Here is a 19288-nt window from a genome sequence, read left to right as displayed (position 1 = left end):
TTGCACAGACACCATCAGAGAAGCTTTAAGAGCCAGAGAGGATGGAGAACACCAAGAAAACAAATCCCTCTAATGATCAAAACACATATGAACTCAAAGAGACTGAGGCAGCATGGATCCTGAATGGAACTGCATCAGGTCCTTTGTGTATATATTATGGCTTCCTTTCAGAAGAGGAGACAGAAAGAGTGTAAGAGCCAGAGGATATGGAGGATACCAAGGCAATAGGGCCCTCTAAACTAACAGGATTGACACACATATGAACTCACAGAGACTGTGACAGCATGCACAGGGCCTGCATGAGTCCACACCAGATGGGGTCCTACAGCTGAAAGGAGAAGTGGACACATGCCCTTATTCCTAACCCTGAAGCAATCGCCAATTGATAACCATTTGCAAATAAGAAATTAGTTTTCTCTAAAGGAGTCTCACTGGGGAAATAAACTACTCTTAAAGGTAGGCTGCTTGCCCAGCAGTAGAGGGTCAACAGAAAATGAACTCAATGGATAGGATGAAAGGGTAGATTAATGAACCTACTTTTAAAGAATAACAACTTGTTTAAAATGTTTTACATTGCTATAGATTTTAGTTTATTGATACAAATTTAAACTTAATTTTGTTATACTGTATATATATTTCTATTCTTGTTTGAGGTATTATGTTTATGTAACTCATTTAAAATTGTAATGGATAATTAAAAAATAGATTAATAGTTAGTCATCTATGATAGTCATATTTGTAGCCATGTTAGTTAAGTCTTCTAGGTATACATAGATATATTTCAGATAGATAGGTAGTCTTCAAACACTTCAAATACCTACAGAATATGACATTTAAAATGTTTTAAAAATTTAGACTTTCTGGACAGTGAGACATGTCTGCTCCTGACAGCACCGATTTACTTCAGAGAGGAGTATGGGCATCGAAGACACTCCATATGGAGTTTATCTTCACCTTGACAAAAATAGCCATTTGGGCAAGAAACTGTTCTTGCCTGGACTGCTTGATCAACTGGACATGCAGGACCCATAGAAAGGTGACCACTGAACTTTGCTTGACAAAATGGTCCTTCAGGTTCCTGCTTTGCAGAGGAAACTGCCAGACATTCTACAATACACAAAAAAAAGTGAATAAGAGACTCTAGGCCTGTGGGCTGAAGACAGATGCCCCAACTTTACAAGAAAACTTTAGATGACTGTCCAGGCTGTCAGCTGTCTCTGTCTACCCTGCAAGACTCCCAAAAGTTGCTTGCATCCTTCTCCCATTTCTCAGGTAGTATTATATCCTTCTGAGGTCTTTGATGTGGTTAAAGACTAGATACTTACAATTTTCCTTAGTTATAATAAAAGATAAGTTAGATATAAAACCTTAAACTCACAAATATAAGATAGATAGGCTCTCTTCTTTAATATTGTAACTGTAATTCTTGCTTGATAATTGTTTTGTTATATGTAATTTTACTATGTTAAAGTTAAAACCTTCCTTTTAAAAAAAAAAAAGAAGGGGAAGTGCTGTGGATATCGCTATATGTAAATAAACTCTGATTGGCCAATAGCCAGACAGGAAGTATAGGCGGAACTAACAGAGAGGAGAATTGAGAAAGAAGGAAGGAAGAGGGACGGCCTGGAGCCGCCGCCAGGATAAGGAAGATGTAAAGTACCGGTAAGCCATGAGCCACGTGGCAAAGTAAAGATTAATAGAAATGGGCTAAATATAAGAGTAAGAGCTAGACAATGACGGGCCTGAGCTAATGGCCAAGCAGTTTAAATAATGTAAGAGTCTGTGTGTTTATTTTATAAGTGGACTCTGGGACTGGCGGGACTTGGTGGTGGGAGCTGGAGAGAAATTCTCCAGCTATAATTTTTAATTTTTTTTATCTTTTATTTTACTTATGTTTTCCCTCTATCTTTTTACCCCATGGGTCCTTTGTGTATATATTATGGCTTCCAGTTTGGTGTTTTTATGGGATTCCTGAGTGTGCGAGCGAGTAGGTCTCTGCATCTGTATCCATTTCTTGTGTCTTTTCTTGGGCTCTGTTCCTTCTGTTTGTTTTGTCCTATTCTGGTGAGTTAGTTTTTTTTTAATTTATTTATCTTAATAATAATTTTTTATTATTATTCCTTAGAAGCCTGTTTGTTTTCTAATGAGAGACAGAAAGAGGGTGGGCCAGATGGGAGAGGTGGTGAGAGGACCTGGGAGGAGCAGGGGGAGGGGAAACCATAATCAGAATATTTTATATGAAAAAAATCTATTTTCAATAAATGGGGAAAAAGGATTAGAAAAAAGAAGCTAGGAGTATTGAAAAGACATGAGTAGTCCGCATGAAACAGAGGGGGACCACACTGGCCTGGAGAAAGAGTCAGAAAGAGAAAACACAGAAGTATGCCATGCTTGGAGCCCAGCAGCTTCTACACTACAAGGAAAGATTGAGTTCTTGTGCTATCTTTTTTACTTAGTCCTTATAACTGCAAATTAATTGGAGTAGTTTTCTTTTACTTCTTAAACAAAAGCTTTATTACTTTTTAAAGCTTTTCATCATTTAATTTTAATACATTTTAATTAAAATAGAATTGTACAACTTTTTCCCTTCTCTTTTCTCACTCCAAGTACTCCCAGGTGCCCTCCCTCCAATACCTCTCTCGTCCCCCACTCTCAAATTGATGGCTTCTTTTTCTTTGATTATTGTTATTATATGTATACATATATTATGTATGTATGAATATATAAATACAACCCTGAAAAAAACCTCTCTGTTCAGATCCATAGCCCATTGTTTTACTTGGGTTCTTTGTTTTGTTGACTTTTTGTAGTTCTTTCCACATTCTGGATATTTACCCACTGTTAGATGTATAGCTGGCAAAAATTCTCCCCCATTTTATGGGATTCCCCTTTATTCAATTAATTATTTCCTTACTCGTACTTTTTAGTTTTGTGAGGTCCCAGTTGTCAATTGTTGGCCTTAATTCCTGGGCAAATGGAGTCCTATTCAGAAAGACCTCCCCTACACCTATGTCAGTTAGGGTACTTCTTATATTTTCTTCTAGCATTTTCAGGTTTCACATTGAGGTCTTTGATCCACTTGGAGTTAGTTTTGGTGCACAGTGATAGATATGGGTCTGATGTCATTCTTTTATAGTATACATCTAATTTTTCCAGCATCATTTTGTTGAAAATGCTGTTTTTCCCCTGGTGTATGTTTTTTGCCCCTCTGTCAATATCAGATGGCTGTAATTACATATACTCATGTTGGAGTCTTCTATTTTGTTCCATTGGTCTATATGTCTTTGTGTGTGTGTGTGTGTGTGTGTGTGTGTGTGTGTGTGTGTGTGTGTGTGCCAGTACCATGCTGTTTTTATACTCTGCAATATCTCTTGAGATCTGGGATGGAGCATTTTGTTTTTGTTGTTGTTGTTTTGTTTTTTTGCTCAGGATAACTTTGACTATCTGGGATCTTTTGTGGTTCCATATGAATTTTAGGATTTTTTTTTCTATTTCTATGAAGACTGCTGTGGGATTTTGATTGGAACTGTATTGAATCTACAATAACTTGTTTTTGGTAGAATGGTCATTTTCACAATATTGAGTCTACCAGTCCATGAACATGGAAGATCTTTCCATTTTTCTAGTATCTTCTGCAGTTTCTTTCTTCAGAGATTTAAAGTTTTCATTGTATATATTTTAACCTGATGTGGGATGGTCTATATGTCAAATGTGTTGCTGATTGGTCAATGAATAAATCACTGATTGGCAGTGGCCAGGCAGGAAGTATAGGCGGGACTAACAGAGAGGAGAAGGGAGAGAACAGGAAGCTGGGTGGGGGAGACACGGCCAGCCGCCATCAGGATAAGGAAGATGTAAAGTACTGGTAAGCCACAAGCCACGTGGCAAGGTATAGATTAATAGAAATGGATTAATTTAAGCTGTAAGAACAGTTAGCAAGAAGCCTGCCACGGCCATACAGTTTGTAACCAGTATAAGTCTCTGTGTTTACTTGATCGGGTTTGAGCGGCTTGGGACTGGCGGGTGAGAGAGATTTGTCCTGACTGTGGGCCAGGCAGGAAAACTCTAGCAACATTAACCTATCAGAAGTTGATTCTTTAATAATATGAAGCATTTCCTATTCCCAGATAATTTTTCCATTGTCATTTATAGAGAAGTCAATCTTTCTTGTGTTGTTATAAAGTGACACCTTTTTCATATACCATATTTCCATGTATTTATGGGTCTAGTTTGGAATGCCATTTTGTTTTCTTCATCTATTCTATACTAATACACTTAAAACTTTAATTTTATAATGTGCTTTTATAGCTGGTGTCTCATACCTTCTTTTACAAAATTGTTACTTTCTCATTTTTCAAAATGAGTTTTAGAATTATCTTGTCTAATATATGAAAATTTCTAAGATATAGATTGATATTACATGAAATTTGTCCATTAATTTTTAAGTAAATTTATCTTTTCTAGTTTTGAAATTGCCTATCTGTGAACATGGTATTTCTACCTATTGGCTTCCTTCAAGTCTTCTAGAATAGTTTAATAGATTTCTTCATGTTACTTCTCTACATTTTATTTCCAATCATATTATAGTTTCTATTGCTTTTGTAAATTTTGCTTCATTTTTACTTTTGCTAAATAGGTAAACTGGTGTATAGCAAAGTCATTAACTTTCTGTTGATTCTAATTTTTTTTATTACTTCAACATAACAGAAGAATTGCTAAAATAGTACAAAATACATCTTGTGCACCCTCTCCTATTTAGGTATATATCTAAGCCTTTTATACTCTTATGTGTTTTATATACCAAAATCATACCATTTGTATCATAGAAATTGTATATTTTTAAATGCCGAGGGCCTGTCCTTTATTACTCTTACTTGTTTGCTGTGGGATGTTCTGTGTGGCAAATATTTTGCTCTGATTGGTTGGTAAATAAAACACTGATTGGCCGGTAGTCAGGCAGGAGGAAGTGTGGGCGGGACAAGGAGGAGAATAAAGCTGGGAAGTGGAAGGCTGAGAGAGAGACACACTGCCAGCCGCCACGATGACAAACAGCATGTGAAGATGCCAGTAAGCCACGAGCCACATGGCAAGGTATAGATTTATAGAAATGGATTAATTTAAGCTATAAGAACAGTTAGCAAGAAGCCTGCCACGGCCATACAGTTTGTAAGCAATATAAGTCTCTGTGTTTACTTGGTTGGGTCTGAGTGTCTGTGGGACTGACGGGTGACAAAGATTTGTCCTGACTGTGGGCCAGGCAGGAAAACTCTAGCTACACTTGTTTGTTAGTAAAAGTCTTTTAGAAAGAATGTTTTTTACTGTTGGTATTTAGTTTTCCTAAATAAGTATTTCTGTTAAATCTGATCTTTTCCCTAGAACTGCAATATGCTAGCACTGTGATGCGCTTTGATTATGTCTGGCTTCGAGACCACTGCCGCTCAGCATCATGCTATAATTCTAAGACTCATCAGCGGAGTCTGGACACTGCCAGTGTGGATTTATGTATCAAACCAAAGACCATTCGTCTAGATGAAACCACATTATTTTTTACTTGTAAGTATACAGGGGTTTCTTGGATTTTTTGAGGTATTCTTTTAAAGAATAATGATTTTATGAAAATAATGGTTTGGCTCTTTCCAAAATAGGGAATTTTTTCTGTTAGTTTTCCCCCTTGCTTTGGAAGCAGTTTCAATATCCTTTTGATTTTTTTGTTTGTTTTGTTACAGCTAACATCATACTTAATTTTCAGACAGGATAATCTCTAAGCTAGGAAACATTGCAAGGGTGTCTGCTTTCATCAGTGTTCTGTCTTGATTTGTTTTGCATTTTGTTTTGAGACAAGGTCTTGTAAAATAGCCCCAGCTGTCCTTAAATTCACTATGTAGATCAGACTGGCCTCATACTAGTGATTCTCTTGCCTCAGCCTTCTGAGTGCTTGGGTTGCACGTATAAGAATTAACATTCTCAGAAGAAAGTAAGGAGACCTTGCTTCCCTTGCTTAGGCCAACCCATACCTCCCTGGGAAACCCCTGTACCAGGAGACCAGCATGAATGGCCTCCTGCATACCATTTCCCCTGCTGAAGCCCTCCTATGCCTCCTGAAAATCATACTCCAAGTGCAAGCCACTGCCTCCTGTCCAGGCCTGCCTATAGCTCCCAAGATTTTTTTCTGGGATATCAGCCTGCATATCCCCTGTAGCAAGAAGGAGACCAGGCTTTCCCTACTTAGGCCTACTCACATTGTCCAGGAACTTCTTGCTCTAGAGAAGAAACCTAGGCCTCCCCTGCTGAGGCCTAACTATACATCCAGCCACACTTCAGGCAAGGACCATGGGCTCCATGCTGACCTACAGCTCCTAAGAATTTTGCTTCAGAAGTACAACCAACACATCCTTCTTCAGAAAGAAGAGAATCTGGCTTAGTCTACTTGGGCCTGCCTACACCACTCCAGATCTTCTTTCACAATCCCCACAGAGGAAAATGAGCATCTCAACCTTCTGAACATTGTAAATTTCTCTGCTAAAAGAAGAAAGAGAAGTTTTAAAAGAAAGACTTAAGGGAAGAAAGGAAAAACATCAACAAACAAACTGTTCAAGATGTGCAAGTCCCAGAACAGGCAAAAAGAAAAAAAAAAAACAAGACCATATGTCTCTTCCACAAACTAATCACATAATAATGGCACCTAAATGTAAGTTACCTGGAAAAACTTCCAGACAGAGAACTTAAAAGAATAATTACAACTATGTTCAAACAATTCAAAGACATGAATATACTCCAAAAGAACAAAAACAAAGACATGACTGAAATGCAGAAATAAACCCAAGATATAAAAATATAATTTAACAAAAAGAATTGCTGAACAAAAGCCAAGCTGATATGATGCTGGAAATGAAAAATTCAAAAAATTAAAAACTTCAGTGGAAAGACTCACCAACAGAATAGATAATGTAGCAAACAAAAGGCTCAGAGCCAGAAAAAAAATGTTGAGAAATTAGATCACTCAGTAAAAGCCAATGAGAAGTTTTTAGAAAATACATTAACAAGTATGAGGTAGAGGAACAGGGAGTTTGTTGTGAGATCCTTTCTCCTAGTAATGTCAGAAGCTACACCCCTAAAGTCTCACCAACATGACTGCCTAAACATGAGCTGAACAAGGACAACAACAATCATGATCATATGGATGAGGAAAAGTCTAGGAGACCTCAATCCTATGCAAAGAACTTCAGGCAACTAAGGAATGCTGAAAGTGGGAGAGGTAGTCTTCTCCACAGGAAGAGGTACACCAACTGGTCATCCAATACCAAATGGTCAGCCCAATAAACATACATACAAATAACATTATACAGACTATGCATGCTATGTATTTAGGTAAATATACATATGAAAAATAATTAATGAAAAAAGAGGCCATAAATATGGGAGGTGCATCATGTATTAAAGGATTTAGAGGTAGGAAAGGAAGGGGAAGAAATTATGTAATTATAATCAAACAATAAGAAAAATTTAAAAACTATAAGAACAGGCCCTGGAGAGATAAATCAGTAGTTAATCAGTTGCTGCTCTTGAAGAGGATGTAATTTGGTTCTGAGCACCCACATACTAGCTTCCTATCATCTGGAACACCATAAAAAAACTAACCTTTGAACTGTAGGCATAGAAGAATACCATAGCAAAAACATAGAAATAGACGAAATTTTTCTAAACCTAGAGAATAAGATGCCCATTCAGGTACAAGAGGACTACAAAACACCAAAGAGCCAAAGCCAGAAAAGAAATTCCTCATTACATGTTGTAGTTAAAACATTAAAAACACAGAATAAAGAAAGAGTATTGAAAGTTGCAAGAGAGAAAAGTAAAGTCACTTATAAAGGCAGGCCTATCAGAATAACATCTGATTATTAGACAGAAACTTATAGAGACAGAAAGGCCTGAAAATATGTAGTCCAAGTTCTGAAACCACAACTGTCAAACTAGACTACTATACCCAGGAAAACCATCTATTAAAACTGAAGAAGGAAAAACTTCCTATGATAAGAATAGATTAAAGGAATTTATGACCACTAAACCAGGATTACAAAGGATATTTGAAGGACTACTTTGGTCTGAAGAGAAGGATAAACACACCCAAGAGTCACAGGAAATAAACAATCCCAGAAGAGTTAATTCAAAGAAGTCCAAGAAAACACTACGAAACAACAAAATGACACAAATTAGTGCACAATTTTCAATAATACCTCTTTTTTTTTGGTTTTTGAAACAGGATTTCTCTGTGTAGCTTTGGAGCCTTTCCTGGAACTCACTCTGTAGCCCAAGCTGGCCTTGAACTCACAGAGATCCGCCTGCCTCTGCCTCCCGAGTGCTGGAATTAAAGGCATGCGCCACCACCGCCTGGCTAATACCTCTTAATATTAATGGTCCCAGTCAACCCATAAAGAGACACAGATGAACAGATGTATTAGAAAGCAGGATGCATCTTATTTATTGCCTCAAACAACACACACACACACACACACACACACACACACCCCTTACCTGCAACAATAGGTAACACCTTATGGTAAAGGGATGGAAAAATGTAGTCCAAACAAGCAGAGCTAAGAAGCAAGCTATTCTAATATCTGACAAAATATACTCAAATTAGAACTAGTTAGAAGAGATATGGAGGGTCACTTCATATTCATTGAAGAAACAATCCACCAAGAAGGTATTATATTTGTAAATATATGTGCACCAAACACAGATACACCTAATTTTATTTAAAAAAAAAAACATACTATTAGATCTGCAACCACAGATTAACTCCAACACAGTGATAGTGGATGACTTTAACACCCCACTCTCACAAATAGACAGGTCCCCTGCAAAAAACTCAAGAGAGAAACTGAAGTTAACTTACATCATAAAATAAACAGAAAATGAAAAGGATCTAACAGACATCTACAAAACAATCCAACCAAACACTAAAGAATGTACCTTCTTTTCAGCAGCTCATAGAACTCTCTCCAAAATTGACTACTTATGAGGATTCAAAGCAAGTCTCTACAAATACAGGAAATTTGAAATAACATCCTGCATTCTATCTGACCACAGTGGAATAAAGGTAGATATCAAGAGCAATACAAAATACAGGAAGTACATAATATCATGGAGACTAAACAATACAACACTTCTGAATGATAATTGGGTGAAGAAAGAAATCAAGCAGGAAATTTTCAAATCCTTAGAATTGAATGAAAGTAAAAACACAACATAATAAAATCTATGGGACACAAAGAAGGCTGTTCTAAGAAGAAAGGTTATAGCACTAAATGCCTACATAAAAAATGGAGATATCTCAATTAATAACTTAATCATGCACTTGAAAACCATGGAAAAACAAAAACAACACCCCAAAACAGTAGATAAGAAGAGATAAACAAAAATCATGGATGAAATAGAAGCAAGAAAAAAAATAGACTCAATGAAACAGAGTGTTGGTTCTTTGAAATATTAACAGGTTTGACAAACTTTTAACCAAATTAACTAGAAGGGAGAGGAGACACAAATTAATAGAACTAGAGATGATTAAAAGGGAGGTATTACAACAGAGACAGAAAATTCAGAGAATCATAAGGATATACTGTGAAAAGCTTATATTCCAGAAATGTGGAAAGTCTAAAAGAAATAGATGAATTTCTAGATGCATATGACTTCTAAACTTACATGAAGGAAATAATTCAAACATACCTATAACAAGCAATTAAATAGGCACAGTCATTAAAAATACCCCAACTATTTAAAAAAAAAACAGCTCAGGATCAGATGGATTCAGGACAGAACTCTTATTACAACTTCAAAGAACACCAATACTCTTAAAATAATCCCATAAAGTAGAAATGTAAGGAACATTTTCAAATTGTTTTTATGAAGCCACTAATAACTTGATAACAAAAAACAGATAAAAAATTATAGGCCAATATCTCTAATGAACATAGACACAAAAATTCTCAATAAAATACTTGTAAACTGAATTTAAGAGCATAAGAAAAGGTCATCCATCATAATCAAGTGGCTTTCATCCTAGAGATGCAGGTGTGGTTCAGCATACATAAGTCAGTAAGTGTAATCTGCCACAGAAATTAGACTTAGGGACAGAAACCACATGATCATCTTATTAGATACAGAAAAGAACTTCAATAAAATGCATCTATTCATGATAAAAGTCCTAGAGAGAATCAGGATGCAAGGGATGTATCTCAAATTAATAAAGGCAATATACAACAAGCCAAAAGCCAACATACTAAACAAATAAAAACTCCAATATTTCTACTAAAATCAGAAACAAGGATGCCCATTCTCTTGATTCCTATTCAATGTAATGCTTGAAGTCTTAGCTAGAACAACAAAACAAGAAAAGATAAAGTGGATACAAATAGGAAAAAAAATCAGATATCCTTATTTGCAGATGATATGATTCTATGCATAAAAGATCCTAAAGACTCCAACAGAAAACTACAGCTAATAAATATATTGAGCAAAGTAGCAGAGTGAAAAATTAACATGAAAAAAAAAACAGTAGCCGTCCTCTATACCGATGGCAAACACTAAGAAAACAGGGAAACAAACCCATTCATAATAGCTTCAGAAAATGAAATATTTTGAACTAAATCTAACCAAGGAAATGGAAGACTTGTACAATGAAAACATTAAGACACTTTTAAAAAGTGATGTAGATACCAGATGATAGAAAGACATCTCGTGCTTATGGGTTGATATTGTGAAATGGCCGTCTGACCAAAAACAATCTATAGATTGCCTGCAACCCCATCAAAATTCCAATGCAATTCTTTACAGAAATTGAAAAAAAATCTCAAAATTCATATGCAAGCACAAAAGACCCAGAATAACCAAAACAATCCTGAACAATAAAAACAGTTAGATATCGCCATCCCTGATTTTCAAGTTATACTACAGAGATACAGTAGTAAAAACATCATATTACTATTGTATAAACAGACATATTGGGGATGGAGAGGTGTTTCAGTGGTTAAGATCACATACTGCTCTTATATAGGACTGAAGTTGGATTCCCAGAGTGGGAATGAATATTTTAAGTGGTTTACAACAGCCTATAACTCAAGCTCCAGGGAATCCAATGCCTCTGGCTTCTGACGGCAGGTGCACTCATATGCACATACCCATACACAAACACATACACACAAAATAAAATGAATACTTTTTTAAAAACAAACACATTGATTAGTGGGAACAGAATTGAGGACCCAAATATAAGCCCATGCTCCTACAGCCGTCTGACTTTTGACAAAGAGGCTTGGAGAAAAAAACCAGCATCTTTGACAAATGGTGCTAGCAAATTGAATAGCTGCATATAAAACTGGATCGTGTTTCTTACCTTGCACAAAACACAACTCCAAATGCATTAAGAATCTCAACATAGGACCTAGTATCCTGAATCTGATAGAGGAGAAAGTAAGAAATACACTTCAACTTATAGGCACAGAATGATTCTCTCTCTCTCTCTCTCTCTCTCTCTCTCTCTCTCTCTCTCTCTCTCTCCCTCCCTCCCCTTCCCCTCCCCCTCCCCCTCCCTCTCCAGGGTTTCTCTGTGTAGCTCTGACTGTCCTGGAACTAGCTCTGTAGATCAGGCTGGCCTCGAGCTGAAAAGTCCATCTGCCTCTACCTCCCAGGTTCTACCACTGCCTGGCTGGAAGTGACTTTCTAAACAGGACCCCAGTAGGGCAGCCGTTAAGACAAACAATTAATAATTGAAACTTCATGAAACTTAAAAGCCTCTGTATAGTAAAAACACCATTATTTGAGTGAACAGTCAGTCTATAGAAAGAGAAAAAATTACTAGCTCTACATCTGACAGAGGGTTAGTATCTAGAATATATGAGGAACTAAAAATTAAAAAAAACACCAAGAAAACAAACAACCCAATTTAAAAAATGGGAGCATGAATCTAAGCAAAGCTCCCCAAAGAAGAAATAAAAATGGTTGATAAATCATTTTAATACTTTAAAAACATTCAGCATTCTTAATCATCAGGGAAAGACAAAGTAAAACTACTTTCAGAATTCATCTTACTACCCTAGTCAATATGACTAATATTTTTTTTAAAGAGTACTAGATTGTGTGTGTGTAAAGAGAAACACTTACTTACTGTTGATGGAGTTCAGACTGGTGTAGCACTATGGAAATGTACGGAGGTTCCTAAAAAAGCTAGAAATAGATCTATAGTATAATCCAGCTATATAAATTCTGGGCATATATCCAAAAGACTTTCTGCCCTACTATAGAGGTACTTGTTCATTGCTGCTCTATTCAATATAGCTAGGAGATGGAAACAGTCTAGATATCAGATGATGAATGGTAATGAAAATGTACATATATTCAACAGAATATTATTCAGTTGTAAAAAATGAAATTCATATATAAATGGATACAGCTGGAAATTACCATTCTGAGTCAGATTACCTAGATGCAGAAATACAAAAGCTGCATGTTCTCATTTGTGTGGATGCTAGCTTTGATTCATTTGTATGATACATGTGTTTAAAATTAGAGTAACCATAGAAGTCAGAAAGCTAGTAAAGGGACATGAGAGGAGAATTTCAAGGGAAGTGTAGCTAGAGTTTTCCTGCCTGGCCCACAGTCAGGACAAATCTCTCTCACCTGCCAGTCCCACAGCCATCAGACCCGACCAAGTAAACACAGAGACTTATATTGGTTACAAACTGTATGGCCATGGCAGGCTTCTTGCTAACTGTTCTTACAGCTTAAATTAACCCATTTCCATAAATCTATACCTTGCCACATGGCTCGTGGCTTACCGGCATCTTCACATGCGGCTTGTCATGGTGGCAGCTGGCAGTGTCTCTCTGACTCAGCCTTCCACTTCCCAGAATTCACTTCTCTGCTTGTCCCGCCTATCCTTCCTCCTGCGGTGGTCCTACCTCTCCGAACCAGAGCTAACCCTGTGTTAAAGTCTTTATATAGAGTTCCTGTTCTGCCTTCTCATTGGTTGTAAACCCAACCACATGACCGCCTCCTCACGGCCTGTCTGTATAGGCCTCCAGGTTTTCCATGATTGGTATTGATTAAAGGCATGTGTATCCAATAATGGCTGTATCCCTGAACACACAGAGACTTACCCAGCTCTGTCTACCAAGTGCTGGGATTACAAGAGTACGCCACCACTGCCCTGCTTTCCTATGGCTTGCTAATAGCTCTGACCCCAGGCAACTTTATTTATTAACATACAAATAACATTTTAATACAAATAAAATATCACCATATTTCCCCTTTTCTATTTTAATAAAAAGAAAAAGGTTATAACTAACAAAAGAAAAACTATATACAAAAGTACAATAACTATATACAATATATACAAGTAATAAATACCTAGACAATGTCTAGTCCATTTGTATTTGACAAATTCAGAGAAAATAATTTCATTATCTATCCTATTTTGGTAAGTCCAAAATGTATCTAATTCACTTTCTATCCTAATTAATCTTCAGCTATAACTAACTAATCTTCAACTCCCTCAGAGACCCAAGAAGGAAATAATATTAGCTAACAAAAAAATAAAAACGGGAAGTATATGCAAGCAACTTCCAAAAAATTGTGAGTTGACAGAAACAGACAGCTGTCTGGACAGTCACCTGAGGTTTCTCCGCAGTCCTGGGGCATCATCTTCAGCCTATAGGCTTAGCATATCTGACAGACTCATTTGTGAAGTACGATATACACAAGGTCAACAGTTCAACCTCACATTGAGTGAGAGCAGTCCATGTACCAGAAACACCGGAATTCCACTAGTGTCATGTCATGATTCAGGATTTTAAATTCTGGAAATTGTTGATGGTTTTTTAATTCAGCTGTCCATTCTTCTTGGCTGTGTATATATGTGGCTTCATCTCAGCATCCCGTTCTTCTCCACATCCCTCTATCAAATGCCAGTCTACTATTGAGAGGCGTGAGCTTAGTTACTCATCAAGAATAACTGTTTCAGCTGCTGTTCCATTGCACATCAGAAGCCATCGGCCCACTGCCTGTTCAGCTGCCTTCAAAGAAAAGGGCACTGTACCTTTTCCGAGTTGCTAAGGCCACTTCAGGGATGGTGCCATATTGTCCTGGCCTCAGAAGATGCCTTTTGATAAAGCCATAACCACACTTGTTTTGGCAAGAATCAGTAGTCCTTTGTTTCATGTCCTGTCTGTCCATTTTGTCAGCAGTTGATTCGAGGATACTTTGTTGTCCAGTGGCTAACTTTTGCCACAATGAAAGTTAACTCCATACGCAGTTTCTTCAATGCCCATATTTTCTCTGAAGTAGATTGGTACTGCCAGGAGCCAACATGTCTCAAAAAAGAAAAATTTTCTAAGTTATTAAAACATTTTAAATGCCATATTCTGTAGATCTCTGAAGGGTTTGAAGATGACCTGTCTAAAATATATCTGCTCAATTTTGAAAACATATCTAATATGACTACAAGTTCTATTGTAATGTCTAACTACTAACCTTCATTTCTTTATATCCTAATAGTTGGTAATAATAACATTCAAGGATCAGAAAATTGCATTACATTGTTAAATGAATGGTACAATTAGAAATATACATAAAGCATTTTCTAACAATATCAATTTCAATATATATAATTTGTATACAATATAAAACAATCCAATCCAATGTAAAGTATTTAAAACTAGTAATTGTCTTTTTCTTCTTCTTTCTTTCTCTTTTTTTTAAACAAGAACCTTAAATCTAATCTCCTTTGCTTAGCCTTTTTCCTAACCCTTGACAACAACTTGTAACCAACCCCCCAATCAATGAAAATTATCCCAGACCCAAAACCCATTAAAAGACCAAAAAAAAAAAAAAACAACTGCCCCACAGGGAAGGGTAATGAGTATCAGGTGGTATGAAGGGGGAAAGAAGATAAAGGAACAGGAAGGTTTAGGTGGGATGGGGACTAGAGCAGCTGGGTAGGAAGAGGGAATAATGAAAAGGGTAACTCACATTTGAAAAAGCCATATGGAAACCTACTACTTTAGAAGCTTCCTAAGTATATAATAAACAAATATAAAAAAGAGTTTAAATCGCGTTACTCAATAGCAGAGGGAAGAATACCTATCCCACATAGTATAGGCTCTGAAATTAAAACCTCAGTGCCAGGTATAAGTTAATTTTTTATGCGGTGGGATGGTCCTTCTATATACTGTGAATGTGTGTTGCTCTCATTGGTTGATAATAAAGCTGTTTGGACCTATGGCAAGGCAGGATAAGGTTAGGTGGAAGAATGAAACTGAGGACTCAAGGAAGAGGGATGGAATCGAGGCAGACCTGAGCCAGCCACCCAAGGAACAAGATGTCAGAGGACCAGTAAGCCACAGACCACGTGGCAATACATAGATTAATAGAAATGAGTTCGTTTCAATGTAAGAGCTAGTTAGTAATAAGCCTGAGCCATCGGCCAAGCATTTATAATAAATATAAGCTTCTGTGTGTTTATTTGGGGCTAGGCGATCGGGACAGAAAGGCTCCACCTCTGGTTACACTTTTATAGTTGTTGGTTAGTGGGAAAAAAAGCAATGGACTAGAGGCTTGGTTCTTTGGGTCAGTCTTTTAACTATGTTAGCACATTAAAGGGCTTAGCTGAAACCTTAAACCTTTGTCTTGTAGTCTACCATGAATAAAGGAGAATTTGCAGTCTCCTACAGGACATCTCCAGACACTGTCAGAATCAGTTGGTAGCACAAACTCGATAATGAGATGGAAATGGAATTCACATATGTTTTATCATCCTGGAAGCGTTGTCTCCATCTAAATCATCTCTCAAGAAATTAAATTAGGAGTCATGACAACTCTTGGAATAAAGCCATCATCAGTTTGGTGTTTACAAGAGGAATAATTGCAGACAGATTGCAGAGACTTTTGAGGTCTCATGTAATTCTTAGACACACACACACACACACACACACACACACACACCACTGAGAGTCCAAAGGGTTACTGGGTTTGAGTATTCAGGGAACTCATCATTATGGTGACATTTTATTTGTACTAAAATGTGATTTTATTTGTATGTTAATAAATAAAGTTGCCTGGGGGTCAGGGCTAATAGCAAGCCATAGCAGAAGCTGGGCGTTGGTGGTGCACGCCTTTAATCCCAGCACTTGGGAGGCAGAACTAGGCAGATCTCTGTGTGTTCAAGGATACAGCCAGCATGGAGACACACGCCTTTAATCTCAATACCAACCATAGAAGACCTGGAGGTCTGTATAGATGGGCAGTGATGAGGAGGTCATGTGGTTGGGTTTACAACCAATGAGAAGGCAGAACAGAAAGTCTATATAAAGACAGATACACAGGAAGTAGCTCTCTTGCTGAGGAGGACAGCAGCAGCAGTGAAGGGTGAGGATTTTAGCTCTTAGCTTTTGCTCTGACCTCTTGGGCATCTAACTTTGCAATTGGCTCTGTGTTTCTTATTTAACAAGACGGTTACATCTACACATCATGATAGATGGTGTGCCTCCAGAGTACTTGATATTACTAAGCAAACTTGTATTTTGGCAATTGGATAGCATTTACAAATATAAACTCTCTTCCTCCATTTCTGCTGATCCTTTCTTATTCCTTCTCTTAAAATATTATACAAGTTATTTGCAAAACTTTGCCAGACACAATTTAGTGCTTTGCTTCCTTTATGGTTTCAGTGGGGGGGGGGCATAGGCATATGATGATTTTTTAAAATATTTTATTCTTTCATCATTTGAGAAATGTATATAATGTATTTTGATCATATTTACCTCCCCATACCCATTACCCTCACTTATCTCCCTCCTACTTCAGCCAAACCCCTTCTCCTTGCCAACAAGTCCTCCTCCTCCTCTCATGTCATCATTGTGACCCATTGAGTTTAAGGTTAAGTGGAGTGGGGATCAGATGGCAAGGTAGAAGAGAGAATATTGGGTGGGATAACTAACACTAAAGACCTTTGGAAAAGCCATATGGAAACCCCTTACTGTAGAAGCTTCCTAAAATACAAGTGTGTGTGTGTGTGTGTGTGTGTGTGTGTGTGTGTGTGTGTGTGTGTGTGTGTGTTTAAATTGAGTTACCTATAATAAGGGAGACAGTGTCTCTTCCAGGTACTAGATACCATGAAATAAAAACCTCAGTCCCAGGTATGGTTAACACTTTTAAAGTTGTAGGTCAGTGGAGTCCCTTAGATAACCCCCCCCAACATTATTTGCTATTGCCATTGCTCCTGGTTACCCTCCAGAACTAGATTATAAGACCCTATTGCTGAAGACACCTCATACTTGAGTTGTAGAACATACAGAAATCAAGCTTTTACTAACTGTGAAGCTTCAACCCTACTGGCTAGCTTTTATAGTGCTGGATGGTACTATGCACACCTCCAGGGGAAAAAAAGAATCAACAGTCTTCCCCATATGTTAACTCTACAAGCTATAATAATGACTGACCTGGCAAAATAATCCCACTGTTTTAAGTGGCACAAATGCTATGGAAGTAGTCAACCACTTTCTGTTTGGATTTAATACCCACTTTACAAGATGGAACTCATGCCTGGTATCATTACTGGTCAAAAAAAAATGGTGACTTGCTAGATCTTTGTCCCTTGGAGAGAGCCTAATACTACTATTTTACAAATAGATATAGTAATAAACTGCCCCATAATTTTTGTCTTTATACTCATAGATTAGGTATCTTCCAATCCTCATCAGAGAAATTTATTTTTGCAGTAGGTGGTGATTAATACACAGAGACCCACAACTGGTCAACATACAAAGCAAAATCGCCTGTGGAAGTCTCAGCTCCAAATAGGACACCTATGTCACACACACACACACACACACACACACACACACACACACACACACACACACACACACACACACCCCAAGGCTCAGGAACCATCTAGGAAGAGGGGATACTTCTACTCTTTGATGAACTTTGTAAGAAAAGTACTTGCCAGACATGACAAAGCCATTGCACACAGAACTCACAGTTGTGACTGTTTGCATATGATCAAGCCAGCCAAAATTCCCAGCATGGATGAGGAAGAGACTCATGAAGTAGTCTCAGTGAATTTAAAAACAGAACACATAAGGTTTGAGGGGAAAGTGGTGGGCAAGAGGAATTGGAGGGGAGTGAATGGAAGGTGGATTTGATCAAAACATGCATCTATGAAATTCTCAAACCATTAAAAATGTAAAACTAATGTCAGAAAAATAAATGAACATTTTTAAGTAGTAAATTGTCAGTTTTTCTAAATTTTATTTTAATGCTTTTTTTTCTCTTAAAAAGGGCCAGATGGTCATGTGACTAGATATGATCTGGATTGGCTGGTGAAAAATAGCTATGAAGGGCAGAAACAAAAGGTTATCCACCCTAGAATATTATGGAATGCTAAACTCTACCAAGAAGCCCAGGTTCCATCTGTTGATTTCCAGAGTTTCTTAGAATCAAATGATGAACTGAAGAAGTTTCTGCAGAACTTTCTGCTATATGGAATTGCATTCGTAGAAAACGTCCCTCCCACTCAAGAACACACAGAGAAGTTGGCAGAAAGGGTCAGTTTAATCAGGTAATTTACTAACTTTCTGAAATCCACAGTAAGTAATTTCTAGAGTGTGAGCACCAATTAAAAGATGTAAAAAGATCTAGTTTCATGGAGCATCTTCCTCAATTGCATTAGGCCCAGGTTTAGTCTCCAGTACTGCCACCCCCCCTAAAAAAAGTAATCTCTCTCCTCCTCCCTTCCCTCTCCATCATTACTTCCTCCCTGTACTATATTCTGCTTAAAAGGGGCCTGAATTTGTACTATATTTTAAAAATATAGAGTGTCTAAAAATTATCCAGTTTTTATCTTTGTAAATTCCTAACTCTCTATCATAGATTGGTTGTTAATGGTTCATTGGATACATTGTATTGAATTTAATTAGCATATTCACACCCTATATTTTATTTTGGTCATTACAGCAACCTTTTAATCATGTTTTATTGTCTGTTCCACTGATAAGCACCTGGTGCTAAGATACAATCAGTGACTTTTCCAGGATCACTGTTACAGTAAGCAGTATACCTTGGGTTTCCTTATCCTAAATAAAGTATTCTTTTCATTACTATTCTCCATTTCACATATAGCTTGATCTTCTGTAGCATTAAATGCGACATAAACTTACTTCATTACAAATAGTATTTTTTATTTAATAAAATTCATGTGTAATTAGTTCATTGTGTTACTCAAAGTACCAAA

At 37.1% G+C, this 19288-nt stretch overlaps 1 protein-coding gene across 8 annotated transcripts in view; it reads left to right on the top strand.

The window, feature by feature from the left end:
- The window catches only part of Tmlhe (trimethyllysine hydroxylase, epsilon), a 115667-nt gene that overhangs the window by 75955 nt on the left and 20424 nt on the right, over positions 1–19288 (top strand). For 7 of the 8 annotated variants that reach the window (XM_052742989.1, XM_052742946.1, XM_052742981.1 and 4 more), the window contains 2 exons: positions 5377–5553; positions 18337–18616. In XM_052742989.1, the coding sequence (XP_052598949.1) occupies positions 5377–5553; positions 18337–18616 (457 nt within the window). Of the gene's footprint in view, positions 1–855; positions 1273–5376; positions 5554–18336; positions 18617–19288 lie in introns of all 8 variants that reach the window. The other variant, XM_052742972.1, reaches the window with a different exon arrangement.

Source organism: Peromyscus californicus, unplaced genomic scaffold (assembly GCF_007827085.1).
Source record: "Peromyscus californicus insignis strain IS unplaced genomic scaffold, ASM782708v3 Scaffold_10__1_contigs__length_136768540, whole genome shotgun sequence".
NCBI classification, from domain to species: domain Eukaryota; kingdom Metazoa; phylum Chordata; class Mammalia; order Rodentia; family Cricetidae; genus Peromyscus; species Peromyscus californicus.
This window is presented reverse-complemented; position numbering and strand designations above follow the sequence as displayed.